At 40.6% G+C, this 16,499-nt stretch overlaps 2 protein-coding genes across 2 annotated transcripts; both read left to right on the top strand.

The window, feature by feature from the left end:
- Positions 1 to 6,381: 6,381 nt before the first annotated feature.
- On the top strand, positions 6,382 to 13,796 carry LOC131235716 (aureusidin synthase-like). The gene is made up of 2 exons (XM_058233034.1): positions 6,382 to 6,539; positions 11,878 to 13,796. Exons 1-2 carry the CDS (start codon positions 6,439 to 6,441, stop codon positions 13,577 to 13,579), a joined length of 1,803 nt encoding a protein of 600 aa, XP_058089017.1. The 5' UTR covers positions 6,382 to 6,438; the 3' UTR covers positions 13,580 to 13,796.
- A 473-nt stretch (positions 13,797 to 14,269) lies between these two features.
- On the top strand, positions 14,270 to 16,436 carry LOC131235715 (pentatricopeptide repeat-containing protein At5g66520). The gene has a single exon (XM_058233033.1). It carries the CDS (start codon positions 14,542 to 14,544, stop codon positions 16,408 to 16,410), a length of 1,869 nt encoding a protein of 622 aa, XP_058089016.1. The 5' UTR covers positions 14,270 to 14,541; the 3' UTR covers positions 16,411 to 16,436.
- Positions 16,437 to 16,499: the final 63 nt, after the last annotated feature.

Here is a 16,499-nt window from a genome sequence, read left to right as displayed (position 1 = left end):
CCTGTAGTATTATATACATCGAGACATATCAAATTGTCACAAGATGAGTTATTATTATTATTTTTTATTTTTTATTATTAATTTATTTTTTTGAACTCGTAATTTTCATTCAATGTGATAAAACTTTACAAAAAAGGATCTTCGGGTAGACCCAACATCAAAAGGGGGAAAAGTTCCGCCTATCGTGAGAAAACCAAAGAAGCTAAACCAAGATACAATTCAAACCTCCCTCAGATTTCCCAACCCCACCCTATATAGAAATAAAAGCCCTCTGGTCATATGGGGGAGGTCCACCGTGGAGTGGAAAAATAAATGAGATTAGTCGTTGCTACCCCTTTTAGCTAGGTCGCCAGCCACTCTGTTTGCTTTCCCAGGCGAATGAGTAATGGAAACCTCCAAATCATCCATGAGTTTTTTTTTATCCTTACCCACCAGTACACAAGGGTGAGGAGTTCCTCTTAAGGATTTCTACGACTGCCTTGGAATCACTCTCCACCTCCACCTTAGAGAAGCTCAGTTCCTCGCAATGGGACAGACCCTCCCAAATTGCCCTGATTTCTGCCCGAGAGTTAGAACCAAAACCATAACCGAAAATGAACATAAATGAAAATCGCCCGCACAATTTCTAACGACGCCACCACCCCTTGAAGGGCTCGTGTTCCCTAGAGTCGATCCATCTATGTTTATTTTGACCCAGCCCAACGTGGGTTTAGTCCATCTAATCACCTGGACCAACCTCCTAGAAGTCACTGCACTATCAATGCCTAGCTCAGTTAAGGCAGGCTTGACACTTTTGGGGAGTGGGAGAGTTGTGTCGAGCCAGTAGATCCAATGATGAACACGAACGATCACTTTGTAACACAAGGTGGGGTATCTTTGAAGCGAGTTGCGTTCTTGGATATCCATAATTTTCAAAATATTAGTGTGAGAACGAGGCCCCTTAAGGTATGTAAACGGTCAAATTGGGCGGCTAACACCTACCATTTGGATACTCTGATGAAAGCTGAGTCATGGGCCAATGAGTAGACTTGAAACATTAAAGACACCAGCTCACCTAATGTAGAGAGGGTCGCGGACAGTTTCATGGCCAGGATGGATCAGAAAAGGCTCGGTCAATGATAGAAGTGATCTGAACCGTCAGACCTTAAATTGGGCATATCTCGCAATCAAGAATGAGTTATTGGACATTAAAAATATATATATGATTTTGGGGTAGAACGAGCTACTTTAGCCACCCAACCCCACTACACTAGGTTGTGCAAGCCGGATTTGCGAAATACCACCAGATTAATGGTCATTTTCCTATTTTAATTCCGTTTTTACTATAAATAGTACGTTTTAGTTTGATTATAACTCTTCATCCGTTAGGCTTTAGGAGTTGCGCCCAACATGAAAAGTGGTTAGAATAATTAGGAGAATAGCCTAGCGAAGCCAAATAGGACACTTTCTATTTTTGGCCGAAAACTTTGCACAGTAGTAGACATCACTACCCTCTATAAATAGTAAGTTTACTATTTATAGTAATTTGTGAATTCTAAGAGTTTTATTTGTAGTTTGATTCTGATTGCTCCACCATTGCTTGGTATCCTTATTTAAAGGGTTGTGAACTTGTTTATTTCATTCATCAATTAAATTATAAATTTTATAGAATTTATTTATATTTTGCTTGTTTTTTTTCTCGTGGATGTAAGAAGTCTTCGTGAGGAGTCCAGAGAAGTTACGTGGATTCAGAAGATTTATCCCCTTAAGGAAGACAGTGCTCGATATCACATCCTTCCCTGTGTTATCACCTAAGTAGAAACCATGGCCAATGGTTTCCATGTGATTCAGTTGAGGGTCACGGCCACATACACATTTAGAAGCCAAGCCATCTAGACCCTTTGAGTTGAATTCTAACGTAGACCACATACTTCAACTGACACGGCATACATTGCAGCTTACCTAAAAACAATTAATAAGACAAGGGGTCGAGCTCAACTGTCACGGCCTTAATCCAGCTTACCACAAATAAGGGCCTGTTTGGACTCGCGGATTAGGTGGGAGTGAGTTGTATTAGGATGGATTGCACGGCTTCCCATATCATAAATGGGTTTGTCAGTGGATTACATGCAATCCCACTGGATTGCTATATCCATCGCCCATCTACTGTCGTGTTTGGACGAGCGGACGGGATGGGATTTCAAAAGCGTCAGCGTTCGCACTGGGTCCTGTTGAGACGTGTAATGGGCCACCATCATGCACAGTTCGATGATCGGAACCGTCCAATGCGTCCAGTAGGTGGGGCCGACCATACCCATGGAGACCTTATCCTCTCACGCACAGGCAGACATGATTTCCACCGTCAAACGCAAGACGGACGGTGGAGTAAAAGATTCTTTGGGCTATACTAAATTCAATCTGAAACCAAACATTTCCGACTAGTTCTTTGACGTGCATTCAGTGGACGGAGTGGATTTCCCTGAAGACATCAATCATGGGCCCCACCATCAGCACAGCGCAAGAAATTGCGCAAGTCGCTACGTCCGTGAAAATCGACTTCGGTGGGCCATTATGCGATCTTGGTTGTGATCGGATCAGCAATCCAAACCGTCCATAATCTCCAACTAAACGACAAAGGCTATATTGAGGAAAGAGAGTTTTTGTTATGCACATATTACAGTACACGTTTAAATAGAAGGGGGCTTTCTATTTCCTAAACCTATTAAAGCCACAACTTTAAAAAGATAATTTTTGTCCACTTTCCTAATTTGACTTAAACAAGGCATGATTAATAACTAAGTAGCCTAATTAAATTAGGATTCTATGATAATTTTCAACATACCAAATTAATGGGTTTTTATTTCTTCAAAAAGTTTGTCCGGTAACCTCCGGCTTTTGTCAATTGTTAGTTGAGGCATCGGCACCTTAGTGCAAATTTAGAGTATGTAATCTAAATTTATACTAAATTTACACTAACTCCATCTGATTAATGACCTAGATTAGACAACTCTAATATCATGTACATCCGGCTCCAAACCGACCTCCTCTACTCGATGGGATTCGCAATCCACCGAATCCTCTCCCGAAGCCAAAATCCCACTCCCATCCATCGTCAATACCGCGCCGCCCAAACAGAACTGCAGGAGGACTGGGTGGGATTTCAAAACCCTATCCCACGTACTCCACTCTACTCCCACCTAATCCGCGCGTCCAAACACGCCCTAAATAAATAAATAAAATAGAGACTTAGTGAAGCCAATAACTTCTTCCTCATATTCAAATACAAAGAACTTGTGATTTTAAACTGAAAATGAGACCTTTTTCGCACGTTAGAATAGTAATTACGATGATATATAGAAGAATAAACTGTGAATCGTCAAAGAGTAATTTATTTTCTACTCCAATTAATAACAGTTCCAGACGTATCTAATGGGGAACTTTCGTCACATACGTTGACAGTTCACATGATACGTTGAATCTATATTTTGAAGTGGGGCCCCCATGCAAGCTAACCTGACGTTCTGGACCACCGAATCGCTGCCATAGAGAAATGGGATACTACTGCACGTGGGATGTGAACGCCTGTCATTGATTTGCTTGGTGCCCACGTGCGACTCGTGACTATCCCACTTTTCCTTCATACTGACCACGCGCAGTCTTTCCTGATGGCTCATGGGATTTCATAGAAGTGAGGAATGGCTCGTGGATGTGAGGGGGCCCCACCACCATATTTCCATTGGCAATCAGCTAAAATGGCATCCATTGTTTTGTAGACGTGGGACAGTCCCATCAATGGCCTGGACCGTCCAATCCATTCCACACCACTATGTCCAACCGTCCTACCAATCACCGTATCTTTACTGTTTCAATCAGAACCATGCAAAAAATGGATGGCTCAGATCGTCCACTTAAAACACCTATTTCATGGGCCCCAATTTGGATTGCTTTTGTCCACAGATTTTCCAAACCCTTTTGTCTTTTTGGAACATCATGGCCTACCTGATGATCTGACTTGTCACTTGTCACATCTATGAGCTGAGGCATCTACACGGTGAGACCCACATGATGGCGGCTCAGATTTAATGCCCCGCACTTGCATATTTCGTGTTGAGAATTACCTTATTCACAGATGTAGACTTTAACAAACCTCTTTAGTTCATCAAAATGAGAAAATAAAAGCCTTTCTATTTATAAATTTAATTTGGCACCCATGTAATTACAGTGAAGATGAAAATAATATTAAAATTAGTATTTTATTTTTTAACCAAGTAAACACAGGTTACAGTGGGAACCCAAAATAACATCATATATATATATATATATATATATATATATATATATATATATATATATATATATATATATATATATATAAGTTTTGTTTTTTTTTTTTATTGATTTTCCGTGGTTTTTTTTTTCTTTTTACTTTTTTAAATTAAACTTTTATTCATACAGAGAAAGGATGATTATATTCAGGGTTCCACTTAGGGAAAAAATATTCCAAGGACAGCCTATCGTACGGCCGTCGCAGAAAAGGAAAGAAAGAAAAAAGCTGATTTTCCGTGGTACACACAACTTTCCTATCATTTTGCATGATTTAGGACTACTCTTTTTGGCCAACCTCCCACCTTTAAAAATTGGGCTCTTCTTCTTTTTATCTCTTGTGATAAAAAACTTTGTTAGGAAAAAAATTGAATTTTTTTTTTTTTTAATTTAACTTTTAGAAAATAAATTCTTTTTCTTTCTTAAAAAGATTATGTGGAGAGAGAAAAGAAAGGAAAAACTGTATCCTCCAAAACATTGTAAGAAATATAAGTTGAACTTGTTATTGTTCGCGAAGATGAATATATTTAATGACTCCTGTTCAAATGCAAGATTCACATGGAGAGACTACCGCAGGTTCACATATGAGCAACGAGGTAGATTTTAATTAAAAATACCCAAAATTAATAATAATAACAATGAAAGGAGAAATGGTATCATAAGCTATTTATGTTCGATGATGTCGTTCATCCGAATCATGGGACTAATATGGCCAAAATCTCACACTGACCAAACTGTCCTTACCATGCAATCGGTTTTCATCATATGAACACATTCAAAAGAAAAGTAGCACTGGTCTAGATTCAACAGATAAAATCATGCTAAGAATGGCTTGATCACTATGATGTTTTGGACCATTTTCCATTAACCATTTGGGTCACTATTTGAATGGTATATATATATGTCTTAAAAAAAATAAAATTAAATATAAGTTTGTTTAAATAAGTTATTAATTATCATTTATCAAAATTAAGGTTGAAACTTGAAAGTGATTCAAAATCTGCTATTGACATGGTAAACAAGGAGAGACCCTCTAATTGGTCTCTTTGGTACTAGTGGGGACGGGGTCAGCTCCCTGAGAAGTGTCGCTGAAGTGAAAATTTACAATGTTTTTAGGGAAAGCCAATAGCGTGGCTAACGCGCTAGCAAGAATAGGAAGTGCCTCTTTATAGGAAGTACTTCTGGGAGGCTGTGGAGCTGCAAGCCGTGCTCGTTGTGCGCTTTTCGTGGATTATGTTGGCCTAAGTAATGTGACAGATTTCTTTTATAGGCAGTAGTTTTATGATAGGAGACCCACCTATGTTTTGTCTTTTTGAGCTTGAGGTCTCCCAAACGTTCCTTCCTTTGCTGTATAGCCTCTCTTCACTTGTCAGTAAAATTCACTTCTTTAAATAATTTTTTAAAAAAAGTTATTAATTACCATTTATCAAAAGCCAAGTTATATATATAAACCAAATTAAATAATTATCACATCAACAACTTTCTATGCAAATTATTTTAACTAATAATTAAAATTAATATTTAATTGAAACCACAAGTCAAAAGTATAAAAAGAAATAAAAATTTCACGGGTTAAAAATATTAAATACCATAAAAGTGTCAAATTCCTCAATATGAGATATAAAGACAACATAAAAATAAAAAATAAAAATATATATATTATAGTGTATGCTACATAGCTATTACATACGCCACGAATCTATAGCATAAGGTACAAGAGATTTACACTGTTTGAAACACTGAAAAAAAACAATAAGCAGTCCAAACGTAATTCACTTACCTAGCCTCTTTTCTTCTTCTTTTTATTTTTTTATTTTTTTTTTATTTTTTTATTTTTTATACTGGTTCTAACCTTTTTTTAAATTTGGGGCCGTTGATGTACATGGTGGGCCCATGGATATCCTGAATGTGTGGTGGGTTGGTACGTATGTACGAGGGAGGCCGAGTGGCTTGTTATATTCATGTGGTGGTTTTCAAATGAAATTAAAAGCCTCAATAAACGACAAATATGGGTGAGAAAGAGAAGAATAAAGTAGTAGGTTTGATGTCCCATGGCCTATATAAGGGCATAACAAGGTCTCTCATTTTCCTCTCAACACATCCTCATCCTAATCAAGTGAGAGTGCACCTTTCGTCATGGGATCAAAGCTATGGTTCTCAACGGTCCTGCTTGCTTTCATTTTGCTGGGCCTTGGCTTCTCTGCAACTCTCCTACGTCCCGGCTCCCATATAGATGGGTACGTTTTTAATTACCTTTCTTTTTTTTTTCTTTTTTTCTCTTGTTTTAGTTCAGCTTAAGCATAGCAGGGCAGAGAAATATTTTCATATTTAATTTTGAGGTGAGCTCATATGCACCAGGGATTTTGTGGGGTCCACGCCAGCTTTGCATCTGATCCACCCCATCCATTCAATACACCCATCGATAATAATTATAAAATCACAAAATCAACCCGAGAAAAAGCTCTGGTGGCCCACACCACAAGGAAACGTTGGAAGGGGACGCATGACCAATAAAACCTTCCGAACTGTTTGCAGGGCACACTGTGTTGTGTACATGCCATCTAATTTATTCATGGTTTTTTCCTACTGGGATCAAAAGGACTCAAAAAAATTTAGGCCATTCCAAAACTCATTTGGGCCATAACATGTGAATTTTAGAGATCTTGGGCATGATTATTTACATTTTTCTGTGAGTTGTGGCCAACCTAAGTTATGGATATGCCTTATTTTTTGGTTTCTACAGTGAGAATGAGAGTTAGAATACGATGAGCAGAGTGGATCGACTGCACAGTTGACGTAGGTCCCATATAATTAAGCACTGTACCATTATGGATGTGCCTCATTTATTTTTATGGGCCGGTGTGTTCAGAACTTTATGAAACGAGGCAATAACATCCTCTTTCCGAACATCAGGCGTGCTGTTTTGTTGGATCTTCTGCTCTAACTCAGTGGCCTGATACCCGAGCCTTTCAGGTGTACTCACTTTGTTTGTGTAAAATCCACTCCGTCCATCACCTGATCACGTTATGTTCACATTATCCAGTAAAAATCAGCTCCATCGATCCTAAACTCAGGTGGGCCACACCACTGAGAACAATGTAAAATAATGACTCAAAACCTTTAAATTCACGTGGTTCAAGCCACCTAGGTTTTCGATCAACCTTAATTTTGGAATGTCCCTTGAGAGGCCGGATTAGGTGCGGCCATTACTGTGGGGCCACCTTGATGTATGTATTCTATATCCACGCCATCCATCCATTTCACTAGATCATTTTAAGGAATGAGCCCAAAACTGAAGCAGATACAAATCTTAGGGGGACCACGCTATAGGAAACAGCAGTTATTGAACGCCTCACCATTAAAAACTTTGTCGGGCCCACTGTAATGTTTCTTTAATGTTTATCTGCCATCCAATCTGTTGGTAAGCTCATACGTACCTGGATGCAAGGAAAATAACAAATATAAGTTCGATACAAACCTTTATGTGAACCACGGGAAGGTTTTAATGATCAATCATCACTTTGTCCAAACTTTTTTGTGCTGACAAGAAGGTTTTAATGATCAATCACCACTGTTTCTTATGGTATGGTTCACCTGAAATTTGGATATGTTTCATCATACATTTTTGGGCTCATTCTTTAAAATGATCTAGAAAAATGGATAAACGGCATGGATAGAAAATAAATACATCAAAGTGGCCCCATGTTAGGGGCCGCACGAAATATGCTCCCATCCCTTCATTCTCAGGAGACGCACCTGATGAATAAGTTGGGTGGAAGATGGAAGATGGATGCCATGGTGAGCTCCATATACAAAGCTATGGTTGACGTTCCATCCCAATTATCCGACTCCCCCGTGGGTCACCTGAGCTGTTGATCAGCCAAGGGGCCTAAATCTAGATTTGCACCTAATGGACGGAGTAGATTTCACACAATCAATTAGGATGAAAGTCAGGTGAGTTCAACCTGTTCGACCGGTGACTGACCCAACATTGTGTTGGGACTGGGTAGAATGTATCGGGTTTGGCCTCGAGCCTAGGTTATACAAATACCTACTCAATAAAACTTTGGTTGAGCTCGGGTTGACCAACCCAATTCCACCATGCCTACCCTTTATGTTGAAAGCATGGGAAATTCCAATGTTGTCAAGTCTTATTGGTCCACATAATTTCTGATGACTCTAAAGTAACAAGATACGCAAGATTTCTCCCTTAAATAGATTGGGCGCATACAACATGATGTTTAAAACGCAGTCCTATATTTTAGCTTGTTTGTTAAAAAATAATAATTTTTTTACAATAAATAACTACATATGTAATTAATAAAATTATAAGAATAAAAATAAGACGCGTATTGAAATATAATAAACTAAATAATAATAAAAACATTAACAGGTATCTACCTACCAACTCAACCCAGGCTGCTTGGGTTGGGCTTCCGTTTGAGAATTCCCAACCTATGATTGGGTTAGGTTGGGTTATGGTTGAGCACCAACCGACCTAAGCCGCCGGACTTTCGGCCCTACAGTCAATGCCGTGGGTCTCGTTATGGTAGAGCACCCTAAGCCGCCGGACTTTCAGCCCTACAGTCAATGCCGCGAGTCTAAAGAGAAAGAGTCTAAAATGTGCATGTGGGAGGATAAGAAGAGAGGGAGTTGTGTGTAGGATTGGATTTGATTGAGAGAGAGAGAGGGAGGCACGTGTTTGACCCTTGCACAAACTCACTTCCTCTCAAGGCCTTTTCGACGGTCTACAAGATTTTTCTTGATCAGATCAGCCTCTTAAGTCCTTTTTTATCTTCTCAACAAATAAATTCAATCAAGGGTATTATGGTCATTTTGGGAAAAGCTTTCGAGAAAGATGGCACATTAAACAGGTTAAAGGAGTGAGGGAGATTTTTGCAAAACCTATTGGGCTAAACTCCCGTGTGGGTTTGCTACGAAAATTTGGCACACACACACATATACACACACATATATATATATATATATATACACACACCGAAACGCTCACCTGTACATACGAACTTTTTTGAGAACCCATCACACGTGATGTGGATCCAAAATCTGAACCGTTCATGTGAAGCAGCACCTCGTGAAACCCCTGGGACCAAGTTTTACTTTCAAATAAAGCTTTTATGGGCCATGAAAAATGAAAACAGCTTCCTCCCTTGATTTGCATTTCTCTTTGCTAAGGCCCACCAGAATTTTAGATCAGGGTGAAAATTTGTCATATGGGGTTTCATGGGATTCCGCATCACATGGACCGTTCAGATTAGACACCCATGGCACGTGTGCAAAGGTGTGCACGTGCGTAGGTGCGCAGGGGAGCATGACTATATATATATATATAGTCATGCTCCCCTGCGCACCTACACAGGTGCGCACCTTTACACACGTGCCATGGGTGTCTAATCTGAACGGTCCATGTGATGAGGAATCACATAAAACCCTAAATGACAATTTGTCACCCCGATCTAATATTCTGGTGGGCCATAGAAAAGAGAAATGCAAATCAAGGGAGGAAACTGTTTTCATTTTTCATGGCCCATCAAAGTTTTAGATCAAAGTAAAACTTGGGCCCGGGGGGTTTTAGGAGGTGCTGCTTCACATGAACGGTTCAGATTTTGGATCCACATCACGTATGATGGGTTCTCAAAAAAGTTTGTACATAGTACGTACGAACTGGTTCGCAGGTGAGCGTTTCCGTGTGTATATATATATATATATATATATATATATATATATATATATATATATATATATATATATATGTCAATTCAACCTGGCTAAATCATGGTCCCCCCTTTGGATGTAGCAAAGCCAGAATATAATGCTGATTGGATGATCTTAACTACCTTTGAATTTGTATAGCCGAACTAATTAGCTTCTTCTTGTTCACCGTCCATTTGGTTGCACCAGCCGGATTCTCTGGTCATTATCATTTTTAGACCAGAATTATCTACATCAATTATTGTACGCACGCAGTGGTGAAACACATGAGCTTTGTGGGGCCTACCATATTGTGTGTGTGATACCCACATCCCTCAGGTGAGCCAAACCCGCGGGGATGACCAACGTAAAATGACTCCATGGATCTCTAAGGTTGATAAGGTGTCACTGGACCTACCTTTGGGTTAGTCTGATTTTTGGATGGTATGTTCATTTTGGTGAGGCACATCTAATGAACGGGTCGGATGGATGGAATACACCAGCAATTGTAAGATCCACACATGAACTTCTGTTGATTCCTCTCAATTGTTACCTATGGTGCGGTGATTTTTATTTATTATTATTTTTTTTAATAGCTCTGGGGCCTAAACTCATCTTATAGAAGATGACATGGGCACATGACGCAGGGATGAACTTGATGAAATCGATCACTGTCTTCCTCAAGGATAACTACTTCGAATCTACCAAACTTCTCCCAACTCGTCTGGAGACTTTTCGAATCCAAAAGAACAAAAAAAATAAAAATAAATTCTAGAAATTTTGTAATTTGATTGATAGATGAAATAAATGAGTTCACAACCCTTAAGGGATATTAAACCATGGGAGAAGTTTCGGAGTCAAACTACAAATAAAACTCTTAGAAAGTGCGACTTACTATAAATATTAAACTTATATTTATAGACGGTCGTGATGTCTGCCCATGGTTTTCGGCCAAAAATAGTGTCCTATTAGGCTGAACCATGATGTTCCCCTAATTATTCTAGCACTTTTCATGTTCCGTGCAACTCCTAAAGCCCAACATATGAAGGGTTATATTCAAACTAAAACTTACTACAAATAGTAAAAACGAAAATAAATGGAATTTCAACTGTTGATCTGACGGTATTTCGCAAATTCAGCGTGGGCAACCTGGCATAAGTTGTGTGGCTAAAGTAGCTCGTGCTACCCTAAAACATATATGGTACGTCTGATAGCTCATTCCAGTTTGTGAGATACATCCACTTTAAGTCCTGATGGTCCAGATCACTTCCCGCTTCCGATCGGGCCTTTCCTGATCCATCTTGGCCATGAAACTGTCTATGACTCGCTCTACATCTGCACACGGTTCGGTAGTAGAGGATTCAGTGCTTCTTTTGAGCCTATGCTTTATCCACACAAGGGATGGGATGCCATGGGATGAATTTGATGTTTGGGTTGATGTAGACGGTACTATTGAGCTGTGGGATAGCTGACACATTTAGAAAATTGTGAAAAATAAACACTCATCAGTTGTAATTATTGCAAATTATACCACATCATGACAGTAATAATAGCCTTTTATAAATATAAATCAATTCTATCGTATGTGAGTTAAATCATAATTTAAAATAACTAGACTTGCTTTTAATGCATCCAATGGCTAAAAATTCCATATCTACTGCTATTAGTTATGCAAATCCATGTATTACTATTAGCAGTGCGGGCTTATGTAGGTGATCACTACTTGTCAGTTGCAAAACTAATTTGCATCTATCATCATTATCATCAAAGCCTTCATTCAAATTCTAATGACTTCTCATCAAACCTCCTTTCTTGGCACCGTCTCTTGCTTCCTACCTAACATTTATCTTTCCATTTTCTGTGTAGGGAATTAAGAGAATTGGATGAACAGAAGATCCCTGCAATCTACATATCCATATCCGCAGCATTTAAACAGCTCAAGAACATCGTGTTAGGTGTGAGTGGAGGATGGTTTTCCAGCATCAACGCTGCCACCGGCAGTGAGCCTAAGAAAACTGGAGTCATTCTCCTGGCTCCTAACCTAACCACTTGTCACAGGTCACTTTCAGATGCTGATAAGCCAGTCTACTGTTGCCCTCCTAAAAGAGAATCGGAGGAATCTGTCATAGATTTCCAGTTCCCTAGCCCTTCCTCACCAATGCGTATCCGTCGGCCAGCTCACCTCGTCGATGAAGAATATATTGCCAAGTACCAGAAAGCCCTCTCAATCATGAAGCAACTCAGCTATGAAGACCCACGTAGCTATTTACGCCAAGCAAACATGCACTGCATCTATTGCACCGGGGCCTATAATCAAGAAAATTCGACATCCCTTCTCAAGATCCATCGTTCATGGCTTTTCTTCCCTTGGCATCGCATCATGATCTACTTCCATGAGCGGATCCTTGGAAAGCTCATAGGAGATGACACCTTTGCATTGCCTTACTGGAATTGGGATGCCCCTCCAGGCATGGTGATACCTAGTATGTACTTGAATGGATCTTTCCTTGATAAGGACCGCGATAACTCCCACCTCCCACCCCAAGTTACCGACATCAACTTCGACTACGTCGAGAGTGGGCTTGGTTCTGAGGACCAAATAGCCACCAACGTTGCCTTCATGTACCATCAAATGGTTTCTGGAGCAAAGAAGCCTGAGCTCTTTATGGGCTGCAAGTACAAAGCTGGTGAGGAGGGCTCCTGCGATGGGCCAGGAACAATTGAGTTAGCTCCCCATAATGCGTTACACACATGGGTTGGGAGCAATCTGCATCCTGAGAGGGAGAACATGGGCGCATTCTACTCAGCTGCACGTGACCCTGTCTTCTATGCTCACCATGCAAACATTGATCGCATGTGGACAATCTGGAAGAGGCTAAGAAGGAACCGCCCTGAGTTTGTCGACCCTGAGTGGCTCGATTCTTACTTCTATTTCCATGATGAGAATGCCCAACTTGTCCGGATCAAGATACGGGATTGCTTGGACATAACTAAGCTCAGGTACAGTTATGAGGAGGTGGACCTTCCCTGGCTCAATGCACGCCCTAAGCCATCCATTCCTCCTAAAATCGCACGCAACATATTGAAGATGAGAGAGAGCCAGAACACGATGCAACTATCAAGCTATAGCTGGTCTCCAGACTTTGGTCAGGAGGGTCGTACCCTAGACACTACCATAAGGGCCAAGGTTCAAAGGCCTAAGAGGCAGAGAAGCAAGAAAGAGAGAGAGGAAGAAGAAGAGATCTTGGTTGTGTATGGGATTGATGTTAAGAAGGATGTGTACATGAAGTTCGATGTCTACGTCAATGTAGTTGATGAAACTACGACAGGTCCTGAATCTCGAGAGTTTGCAGGGACCTATGTTAACATGCGCCGTGGTGTAAGGTTAGTGATGAATAAGGGAGATTCGACAATGAAGACAAAGAGCAATCTTAAGTTAGGAATTTCAGAATTATTGGAAGATTTGGAGGCAGATGAAGATGAGAACATCTGGGTGACTTTGGTGCCGAGAGGAGGGACTGGAGTAAATACAACCATTGAAGGGATCCGGATTGAATATATGCGGTGATTGCTGAGGTTAGGAGTCTAGACCACTAAGGCAAGGTGATTCACTGGAGTAAATAAACAGCTAGGGCCTCTTCCATGAAGCCCTGATACAGTCTAGGGAAATTTAATACTGTCTTAAGTTTTCTTTGAGCTTGTATTTAAATGAGTAATAGCCTATTCTTTTTATCACAGAGTGAGCTGAGCGTCTTGTATTTGAGAAATTAATACTTCTTTTCTTTTTTCTTTTTTCTTTTTGGGTTAAAACATTAGCGTAAGCGGTTGAATCAATAGCAACGGCCAACAACAGCCAATTTGGCGCATACCCTATGGAAATCTAGGCTAATCAACCAATGAACTAGTTTCCTGAACATAGTTCCAAAACTTGCAGATTGGAATCAAAACTCAGCTGAGTCAACTTGACTCGGGGAGATTTCAAGCTGAGTCACTGGGAAACTCAGTACTGGACCTGACTTGGCCTGTACTCAGGAGGGAGGGAGAGTAAAATTCAGAAATTCAATTTGACAAGTTGTTAAATTAATATACATGCACTCACGTGAAAAAAAAAAAAAAAATGAAAAGAAAAAGAAAAATGTATGTTAATCCAATCCCCATAGCTTTGGTTAATATATACATAGGCATGCGATGATTGCTCAAAGCACACACAGGCGACATTTTCTTAGGTCTGCGACTTGGTTTATCCTTTCTTCACTGGAATGGCATCCCAAAAGATTTCAAATGTCTCTTGGAATGCTAATGAAATAAATTTCAGCCAAAATATCAAGAAGCAGTGAAACCAAAGAACGGGGACAAATTGAGATAAATGAGGGATATTTCTGTGAAAGAGACAGAAGGTGAACCTTATCCAAAAGGCAAGAAAACCAAGCCACCAGCCAGCCAGCCATCTTGAAGGGGGGAAAAAAAAAATCTATACCAGATTATTGTCTTCACATCCAAAGGTTAGTCCCTCTGTGCTTGGCAGATTCAATGGCAGCCTCACTGCTTCCTCCTGCAAACCAGATTCTCTCGCAATCAAAGGCCCATACCCTTTCTCTATTAGAAAGATGTTCAGACATGGAAAAAGTAAAGCAGGTCCATGCCCAAATGATCAAAACAGGCTTTGTTCGAGACATCATTCCAGCGAGCAGACTGCTATCTTTCTGCATAGCAACATCAAATTCCTGCAGCCTAGCCTATGCTCGGATGGTTTTCAATGGAATCTGCCAACCAAACACCTTCATGTGGAATACCATGATCAGAGGCTACTCAAACAGCAAAGACCCCAAGGAAGCTCTGATTCTCTACTGTCAAATGCTCCATAACTCAGCTCCTCTCAATGCTTACACCTTCCCTTTCTTGCTCAAGAGCTGTGCCAACCTATCAGCCTTGGAGGAAACCCAACAAATTCACTGTCAGATCATAAAAAACGGTTTCGGTTTGGAGGTTTTTGCAGCCAATTCTCTTCTCCATGTTTATGTCAAATCTGGCTGCATCTCCTCCGCTCGTCAGCTCTTTGACAGGATCCCACATCGAGACACTGTTTCTTGGAACTCGATGATCAATGGGTATGCAAAGAATGGAGAGATCAAGAATGCACGAGAATTGTTTTGTCAGATGCCAGCAAGGAATGTTATTTCTTGGACTTCAATGATTGCTGGATGCGTCGAGTGCGGTCTTTTCAAGGAGGCCTTGAACCTCTTTCAGGAAATGCAGGTTGCAGGTATAGAACCAGACAATATAGCACTGGTGAGTGCACTTTCGGCGTGTGCTCAGCTTGGGGCCCTGGATCAAGGAAGATGGATTCATGCATACATCGACAAAAACCAAATCTCAATTGATCCAATTCTCAGTTGCATTCTTGTGGACATGTATGCCAAGTGTGGCGATGTAGAAGAAGCCTTCAGTGTATTCACAAAGATAGAAGATAAAAGTGTTGCTGCATGGACAGCCATGATTACTGGTTTTGCAACTCATGGACGCGGAAGAGAGGCTCTTGAACTGTTCATGGAAATGAAGAAGGCAGGAATCAAGCCCAATGAGATCACATTCACGGGTGTCTTGACTGCTTGCAGTTATGCAGGCCTGGTGGAAGAAGGGAAGCTGATTTTCAAGAGCATGAAAAGAACTTGTGATGCGAGCCCATTGATCGAGCATTATGGGTGCATGGTCGACCTTCTAGGCAGAGCTGGCCTTTTAAAGGAAGCAGAAGAGTTGATCGAAACAATGCCGATGAAGCCAAATGCTGCAGTTTGGGGGGCATTGCTCAGGGCATGCCATATACATGGAAACTATGACTTGGGTATGCGTGTGGGCAACATCCTGATCAAATTGGACCCTGGCCATGGTGGTCGATACGTGCATTTGGCAAGTGTTTTTGCAGCAGCTGGGAAGTGGAATGAAGCTGTGATGGTGAGAAAGCTGATGAAAGACAGAGGAGTTTCGAAGCTACCAGGATGTAGTTTGATTGATCTGAACGGCACTGTCCATGAGTTTTTTGCTGGAGACCAGTCACACCCAAATACAGAAGAGATCTATTACACATGGGATAGGATTTTGGAAAGATTGAGACAGGAAGGATACGTTCCTACTACTGAAAATTTGCTACTCGATCTGGAGGAGGAGGAAAAGGAAGCTGCAATCCATCATCACAGTGAGAAGCTGGCAATAGCATTTGGACTTATCAACACCAATCCAGGTACAACGATTCGGGTCATTAAGAATCTTCGAGTGTGCAAGGATTGCCACACTGCAACAAAGCTCATCTCCAAGGTTTACGCTTGTGAAATTGTTGTGCGTGATAGGACTCGCTTCCACCTTTTCAAAGATGGGAATTGTTCTTGCAGAGATTATTGGTGAAATAGAGAGATTCATATTGCCTTCAATGGACTGAAGATTAGTCGTAATAGAGTCAAGAAATAGAGTATCAAACCTTGCAGATCAACACT

This window comes from Magnolia sinica, chromosome 19 (genome assembly GCF_029962835.1).
Source record: "Magnolia sinica isolate HGM2019 chromosome 19, MsV1, whole genome shotgun sequence".
Lineage (NCBI taxonomy): Eukaryota > Viridiplantae > Streptophyta > Magnoliopsida > Magnoliales > Magnoliaceae > Magnolia > Magnolia sinica.
This window is presented reverse-complemented; position numbering and strand designations above follow the sequence as displayed.

What these genes read in the sequence shown, in the direction of transcription:
- LOC131235716 (XM_058233034.1), top strand. Translation starts at nt 6,439, where the DNA reads ATGGGATCAAAGCTATGGTTCTCAACGGTCCTGCTTGCTTTCATTTTG. An exon ending in CCCGGCTCCCATATAGATGG is followed by an intron (nt 6,540 to 11,877) that starts GTACGTTTTTAA and finishes TTTTCTGTGTAG; the next exon opens with GGAATTAAGAGAATTGGATG.
- LOC131235715 (XM_058233033.1), top strand. Translation starts at nt 14,542, where the DNA reads ATGGCAGCCTCACTGCTTCCTCCTGCAAACCAGATTCTCTCGCAATCA.